This window comes from Oryctolagus cuniculus, chromosome 1 (assembly GCF_051225735.1).
Source record: "Oryctolagus cuniculus isolate XC-2025 breed Fujian yellow rabbit chromosome 1, ASM5122573v1, whole genome shotgun sequence".
Classification (NCBI taxonomy): Eukaryota; Metazoa; Chordata; class Mammalia; order Lagomorpha; family Leporidae; genus Oryctolagus; species Oryctolagus cuniculus.
In genome coordinates, this window is record NC_142867.1 from 229,043,555 (window position 1) to 229,061,775 (window position 18,221).

An 18,221-nucleotide genomic window follows, 5' to 3' on the forward strand; every position below is an offset into this window, starting at 1 on the left:
TAGAGACAAAGAAAGAGAGAGGTCTTCCATCCACCGGTTCACTCCCTAAACAGCCAGATAGGCTGGAGCTGAGCCAATCCGAAGCCAGGAGCCAGGAACATTTTCTGGGTCTCCCACGTGGGTACAGGTGGCAAAAGACCTGGGCCATCCTCCACTGCTTTCCCAGGCAACCATCAAGGAGCTGGATCAAAAGTGGAGCAGCTGGGACTGGAACTGGTGTTCATATGGGATGCTGGCATTGCATGCTGGGGCATGCAATCCCAGCTGCTCCACTTCCGATCCAACTCGTTAATGCACCCAGGAAAGCAGCAGAAGGTAGCCCAAGTGCTTGAGCCCCTGCACCCATGTGGGAGGCTGGAAGAAGCTCCTGGCTTCAGCCTGGCCTAGACCCAGCCATTGCAGCCATTTGAAAGTGAGGCAGGAGATGGAAGATTTCTCTCTGTCTGTCTGTCTCTGTCTCTGTCTCTGTCTAAGCTGGGAGATGGGAACTCAATCCATATCTCCCACATGGGTTGCAGGGACCCAATATTTGAGCCATCACGCTGCTTCCCGGTGTCTGCATTAGCAAGGAGCTGGAGTCAGGGGCTGAAGCTGACCATTGAAGCCAGGCACTCTGATGTGGGATGAAGGTATTGTAATCAGCATCTTAACCTCTGGCAGGCCCAACCCTAACATAATCTTAAGAGTTTCTTTAAAAAAAAAAAAAAAAAAGATCTCTGAATTAATCTCTGTCTATATTTAACACCAGCACTAACAGATATGTTAGAGGATTTTTTCCCTAAGCACACATTTCTTTGGGACTTGAGTATTTTGTAATCCTTTCCTTATTAAAAAACATTATAGAGCATTTTGATAATGATAATCACATTTCTACAGAACAGACAAAGAAAATCGTTGGCATGGCCAGCGCCGCAGCTCAAGAGGCTAATCCTCCACCTGCGGTGCCGGCATCCTAGGTTCTAGTCCCAGTTGGGGCACCAGATTCTGTCCCGGTTGCCCCTCTTCCAGTCCAGCTCTCTGCTGTGGTCAGGGAGTGCAGTGGAGGATGACCCAGGTCCTTAGGCCCTGCAACTGCATGGGAGACCAGGAGGAAGCACCTGGCTCCTGGCTTCGGATCAGCACAGCGCGCCAGTTGCAGTGCACCAGTCGCAACGCGCCGGCCGTAGCGGCCACTTGGAGGGTGAACCAGCGGAAAAAGGAAGACCTTTCTCTCTGTCTCTCTCTCTCTCTCACTGTCTAACTCTGCCTGTCAAAAAAATAAATAACTAAAGAATATAATAATATATATAATATAATATAATATATAATAAATAAAGTTGGCTTAACTTGATGTTTTATCAAAAGAATGCAACAACTCATGGGGTGGTAGCAGGCAGCTCTCTGCTATGGCCTGAGAAAGCAGTAGAGGATGGCCTAAGTCCTTGTGCCCCTACACCCACGTGGGAGACCTGGAGGAAGCTTCTGGCTCCTGGCCGTTGCAGCCAAGTGGGGAGTGAACCAGTGGATGGAAGAGCTCTCTCTCTCTCTCTCTGCCTCTCCTTCTCTCTCTGTGTAACTCTGACTTCAAATAAATAAATAAATCTTTAAAAAAAAGAACGCAACAACTATAAAATTCATCTATTCAATAGACAGTAAATATAGTTTGGAACTGAATATATCAATCTAAAATAATTTTCCTTCCATGAGGATTAATTTAGGAGTACTCAGAGAAAACAAGAAATCAATTAGGAGCACATAATTCAAGCTAAGAGAATGGACTCTAATGCTTAAAGTTAAATTTTTTTCCAATTGTAGGTTTGAAATTTTATGTTCTGTTCAAATCCTGGAGCCAGGGATATTTTACTTAAGGCCCCTACAGTGTCATATCACACAAGCTCTGCAACTAGAATAAGCACTTTTCTTCGTCTGTGGCCAGCTGCTCGGTGCTGATCTTGAGGAATGCCCTCCTTTCCACTGCTAATGTTATCTCGGGGTCAGTCACAGCCCCAGCAGGAAACAGCAGGTCGCATTAGGTATCCTGGGGCTGGTTTAACAAAGGGACTTATCAGAGCTGCAGGCTGAGGAAGAAAGGTCAAAAGAAACAATGTGCTGGTAAGAGCTGGGCATAACGGGGCAAATGGACAAAAAGGTTACAAGAAACGCAGGGAGAAAAACTATGCCCAGCAAAGGTTCAAATGAAGCTGTGACTTTTGGCCATGGGATGCAATGAATCAGACGGTGGACAGAGGTGGGGGGAATAAACCTCCCCATCACATTCTTCTTCCACTTAGTCCTTTGTGTCCTTAACCCTGTACCAGTATTCAGGGACACAGAGAAAAGCAAAGGGTGGAGAGTCCCACAGCAGGGGCAAGGAGGAGATCCAGCTCTTCAAGTCCGCGCTGTCACCATTAGTACGCTGGTTACCAAAGAAAACACTCTCCAAGCTCCAGAGATGAGACCAGCACCAGTGAAGACACGAACATAAACACAAACTAACCTTTTCGAGGTGGTCCATCTTTTCTAACCATTCCTAAAACAAAACAACAAAAAGTATAGTTTCCAGGGAAGATTATCTGTTATACCAACATATTCAGAAAATAAAACCCCACTGCCCTCAAAAAGCAACCAACCCAAACAAACAAAAAAGCAAATTAAAAAAAATCAGGAACTTGACTTAATATTAAGAAGGCCAAGAGTTTCAAAAGAAGAAAAGGAATTTTCTATAAAATTCTGCAACATAAATATATTTACAGATTGTCACTAAGTAGAGCAATGAAACAAACTGTATCTGCTGTTCTTAGGCAGCTTTTCAGCTTACTCTTACAAGTTTTCTCATGCATGGCGTTATGATTTCTTGGGAGTGGATGGCTGGGACCAGCTGAGCTGGGTCACTGCAAATTATGTTTAAAAATTAATTTGGCCGGCGCCGCGGCTCACTAGGCTAATCCTCCGCCTTGCGGCGCCCGCACAGCGGGTTCTAGTCCCGGTCAGGGCGCCGGATTCCCGGTTGCCCCTCTTCCAGGCCAGCTCTCTGCTGTGGCCAGGGAGTGCAGTGGAGGATGGCCCAAGTGCTTGGGCCCTGCACCCCATGGGAGACCAGGAGAAGCACCTGGCTCCTGCCTTCGGATCAGCGCGGTGTGCCGGCTACAGCGTGGCGGCCATTGGAGGGTGAACCAACGGCAAAGGAAGACCTTTCTCTCTGTCTCTCTCTCACACTGTCCACTCTGCCTGTCAAAAAAAAATTAATTTATTAAAAGGGGAGGATTGAGGATGTTCAGTAGTTCCTGATAATCATTTTCCTTCTCATTTTGATTTTAAATATGTGTTTTATGCCATCTTATATAACACAAAGGAAAAGGAATTATGCCTGATTCACAAAATAGGGAGAGGAGTAACCACTGATACAAAAAGTCATGTCCTGCTTGCCTAGAATCAGAACCCACCAATTTTAGCTTTCTTCATTTACATACACCCATACTATAGTTATTCACTGAGTATGCTGAGTGATGTTTTTTCTGGCTAGTAATGGCCCTAGGGGATGAATATGCACTGTAAACCCAGCCAGCCAACCACTCTACCTACTGTAGCTGAAATAAATTATATATTTTCTTAAATAAAATATAATAAACTGACCCAGTCTTATAAGTCAGGATTATTACAATATAGTGATGCTTATCTCAAATTTAAAATGCCATTTGTTATCTTGAGTAAAATATGCTTCATAATTATTTTAATAGCGAGTAATAGTATTATTTCCCTTTTTTATCACACATTTGGCATCTTCAATGGATGGTCCTGTTTACATTATGGGAGTTCCCTCTGTCATCTGGCTAGGGTTGAAGACACTTGGGAACAGAGGTTAGAAGAACATGTGCATTATGGATTATGACTAGCTCGACAATAACTTTGCCAGTACAAAAAGCAAGTGTTTTGGGTTGGGGCTCTGAGAAAGGTTTTTAAAGGGCAGAGACTTTCTCCTTATTTGGGGACTCACCATCAGATCACGGATTATGGACACATTACAAAGCTACACAGATGCAAAGGACGATACTCACATTCTGGATCTATTCCGTGATTACACTGTACATTTTCATAAGTTTACAAGATCATATGAAATCTTAAAGAACTTAGGAAAGTTGTAAATATTTTCTACCAGGTTATGTCACAATTTTTAAAATCATGTAAGTAAGCAATATCTTTCCATCATTCTTGGGCATTGTCAAATATAAAATACCTGGTCCTTTCTGGCTAATGCCAAAGCCAGTCCTTCTGCCATTTTGGCTCTGTTGGCTTGGAATGTCTCATTCTGCTCTTGAAATTTCCGCATGGAAGCTGTTAACAAAGAAGCTCTATTTGAGACATGGAAATACTTCAGAAAGAGCATGACAGAAAGCTCATGTGATTACAACTGTCATCAAATGAAAAAAGGCCAGGATTGCATGAGTGGATTATGACAACAGGAAAGTCTGATCCATCTTGACTTTCTAGAAGAATCTTTTGGCCTTGGTAATAGATCACTTTGGTTTGTTTGTTTCCTTGTTGTTTTTGTTTTTTGTAATATTCAAGTGTATTCATAGAAGGAGATTCAACAAGGTAACTTTTTAAATGGTACAGTGATAGAATACTGAGCTAGGTAAGTTGCCAGAAAACACTAATGTTGTTTCCAATCACAGCTACTACTTGTTTATCAGAAAAAAAACAAAAGCAAAAATCAGAACAAAGCTAAACAAAAAAATCTTTATTTTCCTTCAAAAAATTTAGTACATATTATATTAACAACAAAAAACACCCATTAACTTTATAGTTCCATTAGCTTATTTCTTCAACAGTACTTAAAGAAGAACACGAGAGTCAGGGACAAAATCTCTGTTGTATTACTGGGGAAGAGATGACAGGTATGTTCCCCAGTTACTCAACCCCGCAGCAATGAAGCTGTGGTTAGAATCCATCTCCTGGCTGGTGCCGTGGCTCACTGGGCTAATCCTCTGCCTGTGTGACGCCAGCACCCCGGGTTCTAGTCCTGGTTGGGGCACCAGATTCTGTCCTGGGTGCTCCTCTTCCAGTCCAGCTCTCTGCTGTGGCCTGGGAAGGCAGTGGAGGATGGCCCAAGTGCTTGGGCCATGCACCTGCATGGGAGACCAGGAGGAAGCACCTGGCTCCTGGCTTCAGATCGGTGCAGCGCGCCGGCCGTAGCGGCCATTTGTGGGGTGAACCAATGGAAAAGGAAGACCTTTCTCTCTGTCTCTTTCTCTCTAACTCTGCCTGGCAAAAAAAAAAAAAAAAAAAAAAAAAAAAAATCCATCTCCTGATCTAGAGCCAAGGGCCAGATGCTAGATTTTACTAAAACTTCATGTAGCCAATAAATGGGTCAATTGGACACAGACAAGCTGGCACACATACTGATCTCTTCCCAAGAAGCATACCCGTAAGACATAAATATAAGCCGTATACTTGTAAGTATCAGACAAATGTTATATTAATCTGAATAAGAAGTACACTCCTTATAAAACAAAGATATGAGCTCTGATGAAAGACAAACTTCACAATATACTATTGCTTCATTTAAAAAAACTAAACCCTGAAAAGATTGAAAAAGCAGGAAAAAAATACGTACAATCCTGATGTTTTTCTAATGCAATCTCAAGCTTCTCTTTTATCTTCTGCAAGTTTCGGACCTGTTCAGCATAGTCTTGGGTGAGGTGATGCACATACCAGGAATGGACAAACATCAGGAAAGGAGGTTAATTAAACACAAAAATGAGTGAAAATGAAGATGATTTTCTCGATCTGAAAACCATTCCTGTTAAGGAAAGCTAGGTAGACAGCCTCCCATTAACAATGAACACAGGTAAACAGGTATAATACAAAGTATCCATGGTGAAATGGTGAACACAGACAGGCAAATCTGTTCAGCCTCCATAGAGTACATGAATTAGGCATGTACTGGTTCTCAAAAATACCTTGTTGTGGCAAACACAGCATTATTTCATTATGTAACTTCAAATCTCAGTGTTCACTCTCCGTTGTAGCCCTAGCAGTAGGACAGATCAAAGGTAACCCATTGCACAGCTTGCCTGTCGTCTGCACCTGTAACAGTGGTCAAAGCACTAGCCAGCATGTTAGCATCATACTGTCTTTCCAGTAAAAGTACTGACTTCCCTAGAAAGGTGAGATCCTTTTCTACACAGGAACTGACTCACCTATGCTATATTAAAACTGAAAGTCAGAATTAATTTCCTGGGTGGCCAAAGACAGCATGGTATAGGGAAAAGTAGAGTAGTTCAAATTACAGCATTGTCAGTCCATAGCAGGGACTGTAAGCAAATTATCAATCTAAGTATTAGTTTCTTCATATATTAAATGATATTAATCATACCTACCTCAATGGATGCATTAGATAATATTTTACACAGTTCAAATGCTTTAAGAGCACACAGTGGCACGGTGGCATAGAAGGTTAAGCCTCTGCCTGCAGTGTCAGCATCCCATATGGGCACTGTTTTGAGTCCTGGCTGCTTCACTTCTGATCCAACTCCCTGCTAGTGCACCTGGGAATGCAGCAGAGGATGGCCCAAGGGTTTGAGCCTCTGCATCCATGTGGGAGACCAGGAAGAGGCTCCTGGCTGCTGGCTCCGTCTTGGCCCACCTCGGCTGTTAAGGCCATTTGAGGAGTGAACCAGCAGATGGAAGATCTCTCTCTCCCTCTCTCTCCTTCTCTCTCTGTATCTCTGCCTTTCAAATAAACAAATCTTAAAACAAACAAACAAACAAACAAACAAAAAAAAACCCATAGTGCTCATTATTCTCACTAAGCCTGAGGCAGAGTTGCCAGCACCTAAGTGGGCTCAATAAATGTCAGTTCTCAGCCAGATCTGCAACATCCCGGGGCTCAATGTGGAAGACAATGAGGAGGGGGGCTGGGCACCCCGTGATGCAGGGCTGGGGTGGGCAGCACCTTCATGGCCAAGGCTGGAAGTCAAATCTAATAAAGTTCTTTCCACCCCAAAACTAAATTAAATACATGAATAAATGAATGTCACTTCCCTTCCTTGTCCCTTCTCTAACACAAATCAAGCCCAGCTTTTCTTCCTTTCGTATTAGGGAGGTATGGCTTATTTCCTAATTACCTCACCAACATCAAGCAAATACAAGGTTATTTCACCTCTGTTGCTATTGTACTTTCTAACAGGAGTCACAACATGGTTACTGAGTACGAACCAGCATGAACTCTAGCATCAAGCATTTTTGAGTATGGATTCCAGCTCTACTACTTATTACTTATGTGACCTTAACCTTTCTATGCCTTATATAGCCACACTGAAGATAAAATGATTACCATGTACTTGTGAACTATGTGATGGACTTTTGATAGTTACACAAATTTTCACATACATTTGGTGGACTTTAGTCTACTGATTTTACTGCAGTAAAAGGGGCATAAAGCCAACGGACAAAAAGAGACACGAAAATCACAGACCACTTCACAGGATGAAACTTCCAAAATGTCTCCACCGGCAGAAACAAAAATAAGAATTCACCGTTTAATCATGAACATGCCCTACTCTGGCCAAGGAAATAATGGGAGCTGTGTAAATTCTAAACTGCACACAAAACAGGTAATGCGAATTATAGCTTTTAAACAAGTGTCAGAAGTGGCCCAGGGGCCAGCACCGTGGCACAGCAGGTTAATCCTCCCACTGTGGCACCGGCATCCCATATGGGTGCCGGTTCTAGTCCTGGCTGCTCCACTTCCGATCCAGCTCTCTGCTATGGCCTGGGAAAGCAGTAGAGGATGGCCCAAGTCCTTGAGCCCCTGTACCCGCTTGGAAGACCAGGAAGAAGCTCCTGTTTTCGGATCTGCCCAGCTCCAGCAGTTGCAGCTATCTGGTGAGTGAACCAACGGAAGGAAGACCTGTCTGTCTCTCCCTCTCACTGTCTGTAACTCTACCTCTCAAATAAAAAATAAATAAATAAATAAATAAATAAATAAGTGGCCCAAAGACCCAGAACAGCATTTGCACATGTGCCTTGAAGCGCAGCTAGTGACAATACAGTGCAAAGCAGTGCAAAGCTCTTTCTGGTGCTGATGGAGCCAACAGCTGTTTGCCATTCTCTCTGAATCCTATTCCCCACCCTTGTCCACTGAGACCCAGGTGTGCTAACTGTGGAAGACGGTCAAATCTATTCTATATTTACTTTGAATACCTTTATCCATGGTTAGAAACCTCAGGAGCAGAAAAATTATTTTTTAAAAATAAACTTTCGAACTCAGTTTTGTACATATACTATTCAACACACTACAAGAAGGGAACAACGAGGGGCAAACTGCTTTTTAGTAAGATCAAAATGATAGTTTAAAATAACTATGAAGTGATTCTAACTGGCTACTTTATAGGGGAGTGGGTCAGGCAAGGCGAGTGCACTACTGTTTGCATTTTGTGTTCTTAGACATACCAGAAAGTCTGGCTTCCAATTTCCGTATCTGTTCATTCCTTCTCAAAAGCTGGGACGAGAGATCTTCTCTAGAACTGCTACCGTCAGAAGCCTGTTGAGATAGACACAGGAGAGGTTATGTTCACACACGTCCAGCAGTGTGAGCCTGCACCACTAAGCCACAAGGCTCCAACGCTGCTTTAGGTTCCATTACACTTTACTACTAGTGGTCACTGAAAAGTTCCTTAACTGGGCCCTAGCTTCTCCATCCAAAGTGGAAGAAACACTACCTCCCTCTGTAACGGGAAGGAGAGATGAGAGGTTATATGTGTTCACATGTGTGCACTACTGGAATAAATGACAGGAGATAAATCCACTATGATTACATTAGGTAAATATACAGTATTTTAAAAATTTGCAATAATAGGGGTGGGTGCTGTGGTGTATTGAGTAAAGCTGCCTCCTGCAGTGCCGGCATCCTATATGGGCACCAGTTCGACTCCTGGCTGCTCCACTCTTTGCTATGGCCTGGAAAAGCAGTGGAAGTCCTTGAGCCCCAGCACCCGTGTGGGAGACCCGGAAGAGGCTCCTGGATCCTGGCTTCAGATCGGTGCAGCTCCAGTCATTGTGGCCATCTGGGGAGTAAACCAGCAGATGGAAGACCTCTCTCTCTCTCTCTCTCTCTCTCTCTGCCTCTCCTCTCTGTAACTCTTTCAAATAAATAAATAAATCTTTAAAAAATTTGGAATAATAAAAAAGAAAATCATTTATCTTTCCAAAGGTAGAATCTTGGGGAAAAGATAGGGAGGGAGTTCTTTAACAAAGGATCAAAGGCAGTCCTATGACTGAGAATCCATCACTGACACGGATAAAGATTCAGAATCCTCATCAATAAAACATAAAAGTGAAAATCAGTGCTTTAAAATGCAGACTTACACAGGTTATATACATTCAGAAAAATCAATATATTAAAAGACATCTATATTCCCCAATAATCCAGATTACCCTAAAAGTTATGGATACTACCATTACTTTGAGTAGTGCTGGTGATTAGTAATAAGCAACTTCTATTTAAAGATTTATTTATTTGAAAGAGTTAAAGAGAGAGGACAGACAGAATCTTCCATCTGCTGGTTCACTCCTCAATTGACCACAATAACCAGGGCTGGGCCAGGCCGAAGCCAGGAGTCAAGAGCTTCTTTTGTGTCTCCCACAGGGGTGGTAAGTGCCCAGGTACTTAGGCCATCTTCTGCTGCCTTCCCAGGTGCACTGGAAGGGAGGTGCAGGGGCCGGTGGTGTGGAGTGGTGGGTTAAGTCACTGTCTGCAATGCTGGTATCCCATATGGGCACCAATTTCAGGTTGCTTGACTTCCAATCTAGCTCCCTGCTAATGTGCCTAGGAAAGCAGAAGATGACCCAAGTACTTGGGACCCTGCCCCTACGTGGGAGACCCAGAAGAAGTTCCTGGCTCCTGGCTCCTGGCTTCGGACCAGCCCAGCTCCAGCTGTTGAGACCATTTGGGGACCAGTGGACAGAAGACTTCTCTCTCGCTTTGTCCCTGTCTCTCTCTGTAACTTCACCTTTCAAATATACAAATAAATCTTTAAAAAAAAAAAGCGGGGGGGGGGGGGGAGGAGGCCTGAATCAGAAGTAGGGCAGCTGGGTCTCGAACCAGTGTCCATTAGAGAAGCCAGCACTGAAGACCACAGTTTAATTTGCTGTGCCACAGTGCTGGTCCCAATAAATGACTTAAAAAAAATCTGTAACTACAAAAATTTTCAAAATATAGAAAAGTAGGGAGTATAGTTTAAAGAATTTCCTTGGGGCTGGTGCTGTGGCGCAGATTAATCCTCCGCCTGTGGCGCTGGCATCCCCTATGGGCGCCGGTTCTAGTTCTGGCTGCTCCTCTTCCAATCTAGCTCTCTACTGTGGCCTGTGAGAGCAGTGGAAGATTGGGCCCCTGCATCCACATGGGAGACTGGGAAGAAGCACCTGGCTCCTGGCTTTGGATCAGCACAGCTCCGACCCTTGCGGCCATTGGGGAGTGAACCAATAGATGGAAGACCTTTCTGTTTCTCCATCTCACTGTCTGTAATTCTACCTCTCAAATAAATAAATAAATAAATAAATCTTTTTTTAAAAAAACAACTTTCTCCATCTACTTTAACAATTACTGTATTTTTCCATATTTGTTTCACCAGTTTTTTTGCTTAAGTAGTTTAAAGTAACAGATATCATGACTTTTCAAATTCTCTTTGTTAAGCATTACTAAAACATAAGGACATTTTTCTTCATAGCCACAATACCATTATTGTAAATATAATACTAGACGCAGTCTTTTTTGAAAACCTTTTACTGAAGGTATACAAACTTCATGCATTTTACTAGAGCTAGTCTTTTTTTTTTTTTTTTTTTAAGATTTTCATTTATTTATTTGACAGGTAGAGTTACAGACAGTGAGAGAGAGACAGAGAGAGAGGTCTTCCTTCCGTTGGTTCACTCCCCAAATGGCCGCAACGGCTGGAGCTGCGCCAATCTGAAGCCAGGAGCCAGGTGCTTCTTCCTGGTCTCCCATGAGGGTGCAGGGACCCACGCACTTGCGCCATCATCTGCTGCCTCCCAGGGTATGCATTAACAGAATGCTACATCAGAAGCAGGGGAGCTGGGACTTGAGCTGGCACTCCCGAAACAAGATGCACACATTCCAAGCAGCAGATTAACACTGAACCACAATGCCTGTGCCCATGTGTAACTTTTTCATAATACGCATTTTCTTTTTTTTAATTTTTTTGACAGCCAGAGTGGACAGTGAGAGAGAGAGAGACAGAGAGAAAGGTCTTCCTTTGCCGTTGGTTCACCCTCCAATGGCCGCTGTGGCCGGTGCACAGAGCTCATCCGATGGCAGGAGCCAGGTGCTTATCCTGGTCTCCCATGGGGTACAGGGCCCAAGTACTTGGGCCATCCTCCACTGCATTCCCGGGCCACAGTAGAGAGCTGGACTGGAAGAGGAGCAACTGGGACAGAATCCAGCGCCCCAACCAGGACTAGAACCCGGTGTGCCGGCGCCGCAAGGCGGAGGATTAACCTAGTGAGCCGCGGCACCCGCCGCATAATACGCATTTTCTAAGAACTTTTTGAAAACTCTCAGCTATTACTAGTTGTCTAATCCATCTGGATTGCTATAACAAAAAGCCAGAAAATAGATGGCTTATAAACAAAACACCTTTGCAGTTTGACAAGCCTAAGAACAAGGTGCTGACAGATTGTCCCTGGTAGACAGCTGCTACCTGTGTCTTTGCATGATAGATAGGGGAAAGCAGTTCTGTGAGGTCTCTTTTATAAGGGCACAAATATCATTCATGGGGGCTCCTCCGTCATGATGTAACCATCACATTGGTGATTAAGTTTCAACATACAAATTTTGGGAAGACACAAACATTCAGAATATAATACTAGTATCTTAAGAAGCTGTTACAGCCCGTGGCACAGTAGGTTAACCCTCTGCCTGCAGCGCCAGCATCCCATATGGGTACTGGGTTCCAGTTCCAGCTGCTCTTCTTACAATCCAGCTCTCTGCTGCGGCCTGGGAAAGCAGCAGAGGATGGCCCATGTGCTAGGGCCCCTGTACTCATGTGGGAAACTGGGAAGAAGCACCTGGCTCCTGGCTTCAGACCGGCACAGCTCCGGCTGTTGCGGCCATTTGGGGAATGAACTAACGGAGGGAAGACCTTTCTCTCTGTCTCTGTCTCTCCCTCTCACTGTCTGTAACTCTACCTCTTAAATAAATAAATAAACAAAATCATATATAAAGTCATATATAAATAAAATCTCATATATATGTATTTTAAAAAGCTTTTACAATCATTATGGTTAGGGCCGGTGCTGTAGCATAGCAGGTAAAGCTGCCGCCTGCACTGCTGGCATCCCATATGGGCTCTGGTTCTAGTCCTGGCTGCTCCTCTTCCGATCCAGCTCTCTGTTGTGGCCTGGGAAAGCAGTAGAGGATGGCTCAAGTGCTTAGGCCCCTGCACTCACATGGGAGACTGGGAAGAAGCATCTGGCTCCTGGCTTCGGATCGGCGCAGCTCCGGCCATTGTGGTCATTTAGGAAGTGAACTAATGGAGGGAAGACCTCTCTGTCTCTCCCTTTCACTGTCTGTAATTCTACCTCTCAAATAAATAAATAAAATCATATATATATATATAAAAAGAAGCTGTTACAATAATTATGGTTAGGGCTGGCAGTAGCATAGCAGGTAAAGCCGCCACCTGCAGTGCAGGCATCCCATATGGGTGCCGGTACAAGTCCCGGCCACTCCACTTCTGATCCAGCTCTCTGCTATGGCCTGGGAAAGCAGTAGAAGATGGCCCAAGTCCTTGGGCCCCTGCACCTACAAAGGAAAACCTGGAGGAAGCTCCTCTCTTTAGATCAGCACAGCTCCGACCGTTGCAGCTAACTGGGAAGTGAACCAGTGATGGAAGACCTCTCTCTGTCTCTCTCTGCCTCTCCTTTTCTCTCTGTATAACTCCAACTTTCAAACAAATAAATACATAAATCTTTGAAAAAAAAAAAAACAACAACAATTATTATGGTTGGCGAGATACCCTAGGTCTCAGCTAAGGACTAGGAATAGCGATGAAACAGTCTCTCCCTAAATAAGCAGCAGCAGCAACTACTGATGAAATGCTAAGAGCCAGGCACAATGCAGAAGAGAATTATCATCACAGGACTAAGACTGCTCGCAGGTTTGGCTGTTGGCTGCCATCTGGGAACTTGGATTTTGGAAGGATTCTCACCATTGCTGATATGAATGCGTGTGGGGAGCAACTTGGACTAGACTGCTACTGGAATTAAGACTTATTCTATGCATCTGCTCTCCCACAATATGGCGCTGAGAAGGGAGTAACAACTTCTACGCAGCTGCCTCTCGCCAACTTGAGTGATGACCTGCAGGAGCTGATCCTGCAGGAGGAGAGCAGCGTACTCGGCGTGTGGGTAGCAGAGTTGGGATTGGCGGAAGAGGACTATAAAGGAGGAGAGAGACAACATGCACGGGGAACATCTATCTGAAGGAACCTGTGCAGCCCCCGAGAGAGCCGGCCGGCGGTGTGCCACTCCCCCGCGGAAGTGGGGAAAGTGGCAGGGGGAACCGCCCTTCCACGGAGGTGGAAGGGTCGGTAGCCAACCCGGGAAGAACCAGCAGCAAACCCGGGAAGGGCCGAGCAGACAAAAGAACAGCGCAGGGTCCTGTGTCGTTCCTCCACGAAGAGGGGGAGCGACAAATGCGTGGCTGTGCCTAAACTGCAAAACTGTGATTCATGCTGAATACCTGCTTTCCCTCTGGAGTCTGGACTTTTGATAGATTTAGAGCTGCTGTGAACATGACCAGCATCCAGTGAAAACCCTGGACACCAAGTCTCCAATGAGCTTAATGTTGCCTCATGGTAGACAACGTGTTACAAGCGCGGTTACAAGTTGCTGCTGAGGGACTCGGGAGTGCCTGACGTAATCCCACCACGAGAGGACTCTGGGAAGCCTGGGTCTGCTTTACTCCAAGCTTTGCCCACGAGCTTCTCCTTTGGCTGACTATACTTTTCTTCCTTTCATTGTAGTGCATGGTATCACTGACTAAAACCTTGAGTCCTGGGAGTCCTCCTAGTGAAAGACGGAACCCGGCATGGGCATCCCTGACACACATACTTACATAAAGATAGCCAGAGTTCTGTTTCTGATTTTACAGATGTGGAAACTAAGGCATAGAGAAGTGAAGGAACTAGGGCTAGCACTGTGGCACAGTGGTACAAGCTGCTGCCTGCAATGCCAGCATTCCCATACCTGGAGCACTGGCTCGAGTCCCAGTTGCTCCACTTCCAATCCAAATTCCTGCTGCCACACCTGGGAAAGCAGTAAAAATGGCACAAGTACTTGGGTCCCTGCCACCAGATGAAGCTGCAGGCTCCTGGGTTTAGTCTGGCCCAACCTTGGCCATTGTGGCCATTTGGGGATTAAGTCAGTGGGTGGAAGATCTGTTTCTCTGTCTCTCCCTGTCACTTTTTTTTTTTTTTTTAAAGACTTATTTATTTGAAAGGCAGAGTTACAGAGAGGCAGAGGCAAAGGCAGAGAGAGAGAGAGAGAGAGAGAGAGAGAAAGTCTTCCATCCACTGGTTCACTTCCCAAATGGCCACAACAGCCAGAGCTGGGCCAATCTGAAGCCAGGAGCCAGGAATATCTTCCAGGTCTCCCAAGCGGGTATAGGGACCCAAGGACTTAGGCCATCTTCTACTGCTTTCCCAGGCCATAGCAGAGAGCTGGATTGGAAGTGGAGCAGCTGGAACAAGAGCCAGCACCCATATGGGATGCCGGCACTGTAGGCAGCAGCTTTACCCGCTATGCCACAGCTCTGGCCTCTGTCAATTTTCTTTTTAGGTTTATTTCATTTATTTGAAAGGCAGAGAGTCATAGAGAAAGAGGGAAAGAGAACTTGATTTTCTATCTGCTGGTTACCCTCTATTACTTTTCCTAAGGCTCCTGGTTAGTGAGAGAGACAAACAAGGAATACTGCAGTCTAATTGGTGCTATTACAGAGGTGAGCCAGAGACAAGGCCCCAAACTCAGCCTGGAGGGGTAAGGGGTAAGGGACTGTGAGAGGGGCACTCTGGATTAACGGGGCTTCCTGCAAGTCACATGTGAGCTGAGTCTCGAAGGATGCATACGAGTTTATCAGAAGGAATGCAGGAATGAGAGAGAGAGAGAGAGAGAGAGAGAGAGAGAGGCACTTATCAGAGAGGAACAGTATATGCAAACATTTTCCGACACAAATGAATGTGTCCTCCAGGAAGTACAATAAAGTCAATCTGGCTGAAGCACAGGGTAGAAAAGTGGAGTGAGATGAGGCTGGGCATGTGGCCTGTGACAACATCCTGACAGCTCACTATTGCACTATAAAATGAATTTTCATTTTATCCTAAAGATGATGGGGAAGCCACTGAGGCAAGCACTGGAGAGATAAGAACAAATCTACTTTTAAATTTTTTTATTATTATTATTTTTTTGACAGGCAGAATGGAGAGTGGGAGAGAGAGAGACAGAGAGGTCTCCCTTTTCTGTTGGTTCACCCCCCAATGGCCGCTGCAGCCGGTGCGCTGTGGCCGGCGCACCGCGCTGATCCGAAGCCAGGAGCCAGGTGCTTCCTCCTGGTCTCCCATGTGGGTGCAGGGCCCAAGCACTTGGGCCATCCTCCACTGCATTCCCGGGCCACAGTAGAGAGCTGGACTGGAAGAGGAGCAACTGGGACAGAATCCGGTGCCCCAACCGGGACTAGAACCCGGGGTGCCAGCGCCACAGGCGCCAAGTGAGCCGTGGCGCCAGCCAACAAATCCACTTTTAAAAGATCACTTTGGGGGCCGGTGCTGTGGTGCAGTAGGTTGACACCTTGGCCTGAAGTGCTGGCATCCCATATAGGCGCCAGTTCTAGTCCCGGCTGCTCCTCTTCTGATCCAGCTCTCTGCTGTGGCCCGGGAAAGCAGTGGAAGATGGCCTAAGTCCTTGGGCCCCTTCACCCACTTGGGAGACCCAGAAGAAGCTCCTTGCTCCTGGCTTCAGATCGGTGCAGTTCTGGCCGTTGTGGCCAGTTTGGAAGTGAACCAGTGGATAGAAGACCTTTCTCTCTCTCTGCCTCACTTTTCTCTGTGTAACTCTCTTACGATTAATAAATAAAATCTTTAAAAAAATCACTTTGGAGAGTTATTGGAGGCAGGGAGCCCAGATAAGTTGCTATGTTTGTCCAAGAAAGAAAAGCAGCCTGAAATAAAATGGAAGCACCAGTGAACGTAAACGTACCAGTAGAGCGGAGTGGAGAGGCAAGTTTAAGAGACCCCGGAAAACGGAAGCCAAAACACTTGCTGACTGACTGGACACCAGCGAGTAAAAGGAGAGGAAGAATCTAAAATGCAACCGAGATTCCTAGCTGGTGCCTTGGAGGAGGAAGACACACACCTGGAGTTGGAGTTCAGAATCTGAGGAGCCGCAGGAAGGCATCTATTTGTGTAATATATGCAGCTGGATGTAAGTTCTAGACACAGGGAGTAAGGATGAAACAGCATACACATTCAGTTCAAAGAGACCACCCGAGAAGACTCAAAGCAAAGTAGTCCCTGAATTCAGGTCACTCCCTGGATCTGGAATACATTCTAGATGAGGCTCGTCATTTAGCATGTCAACAGGAAGACGAAGCAGGCTCCCCGCCACAGCACTGACACTGTATCCTGCAGCCTGGGGAACACAGGTGCACGCACAGTATCTGTTAAAGGGAGGAGCCAGTGATAATCTAGATCTGGTAATCCTTATTGCTCCGCTCCAATTAACCTAATAGCTTCTGCCACGTTATCTGACCCGGGATTCAGAAGAAAGGAGGAAGATGACTTATTGGGTCATGGAAACCACTCAAATGTCTATCACTGGGAGAAGACAGAGATGAACTGTGTTCACTTCAAATGCTGAAATCTTATACTGCAGTAAAAATAAATGAATCACAGCTTCACGTAATACAGATACATTCTGGAAACATGTTGAGTTAAAAAAAAAAAAGTCCAAGAAGATTATGGCAAGATATAACTTTTTATAAAATTCAAAAGCAGTACTAAAACAACACATTTATGAGGTAAACTTCAAAGCTTACCTCATAAATAAACTATAGATAATGATGCAATATTAAGGTTCAAATAATGTTTACTGTAAATAATAAATAGCCATTTATGAGGAACTTCAAAAAGTTAATGGAAAGAAGCTAAGCTAACTTTATTGCAAAAAGTTTTGAAACCCATGCATGTTTTTTCATAACACATGTTTTCCATAAACTTTTTGAATAATACATACAAAGTTTAGAACAACAGTTACCTACGGGGTAGATGGGGGAGAGGAAAGGTGGAAGAAGGGTGCACAGCTTCAACAGTAACAATAATGTTACTTCGCTGGATGTGTGCTCTGACTCTATAGATTCCTTACATATATTCTTTTGTATATAGAAAGCATTATAAATTACTTTTTTTTTTTTTTTTTGACAGCCAGAGTGGACAGTGAGAGAGCGAGAGACAGAGAGAAAGGTCTTCCTTTTGCCATTGGTTCACCCTCCAATGGCTGCTGCGGCTGGCGCGCTGCGGCCGGCACACCGTGCTGATCCGATGGCAGGAGCCAGCCAGGTGCTTCTCCTGGTCTCCCATGCGGGTGCAGGGCCCAAGCACTTGGGCCATCCTCCACTGCACTCCCTGGCCATAGCAGAGAGCTGGCCTGGAAGAGGGGCAACTGGGACAGAATCCGACGCCCTGACCGGGACTAGAACCCGGTGTGCTGGTGCCAAAAAGTCATCTAACTTGGGGCTGGCGCTGTGGCGCAGCAGGTTAACACCCTGGCCTGAAGTGCTGGCATCCCATATGGGTGCCGGTTCAAGACCCGCCTGCTCCTCTTCCGATCCAGCTCTCTGCTGTGGCCTGGGAAAGCAGTAGAAGATGGCCCAAGTCCTTGGGCCCCTGCACCCACTTGGGAGACCCAGAAGAAGCTCCTGGCTCCTGGGTTCAGATTGGCCCAGCTCCAACTGTTACCATCTGGGGAGTGAACCATCGGATGGCTGACCTCTCTTTCTCTCTCTCTCTACCTCTCCTCTCTTCTGTGTAACTCTGACTTTCAAATCAATCAATCAATCTTTTTTTAAAAAAAGTCATCTAACTTGAGGACCCTGCTATATGTCAAAGATACATTTGAAATCTTCAGTATAACATTTCCCTAATATAGCAGCAATCTCATTTTCTGAAATC

General features: G+C 45.3%; 1 protein-coding gene across 13 annotated transcripts in view; it reads right to left on the reverse strand.

Annotated features, from left to right (window-relative positions):
- GOLGA1 (golgin A1) overlaps nt 1–18,221 on the reverse strand; it is a 69,401-nt gene that overhangs the window by 48,214 nt on the left and 2,966 nt on the right. For 8 of the 13 annotated variants that reach the window (XR_016211979.1, XR_016211996.1, XM_008273323.5 and 5 more), the window contains 4 exons: nt 8,434–8,524; nt 5,594–5,668; nt 4,214–4,311; nt 2,477–2,509 (listed from right to left, as the gene is read on the reverse strand). Coding sequence is in view for 11 of the 13 variants with exons in the window: in XM_008273323.5 (XP_008271545.1) it covers nt 2,477–2,509; nt 4,214–4,311; nt 5,594–5,668; nt 8,434–8,524 (297 nt within the window). In the remaining 2 variants the exon portion in view is untranslated. The remainder of the gene's footprint in view (nt 1–2,476; nt 2,510–4,213; nt 4,312–5,593; nt 5,669–8,433; nt 8,525–18,221) is intronic. The other 5 variants (XM_089302531.1, XM_008273326.5, XM_070056814.2 and 2 more) reach the window with 2 other exon arrangements.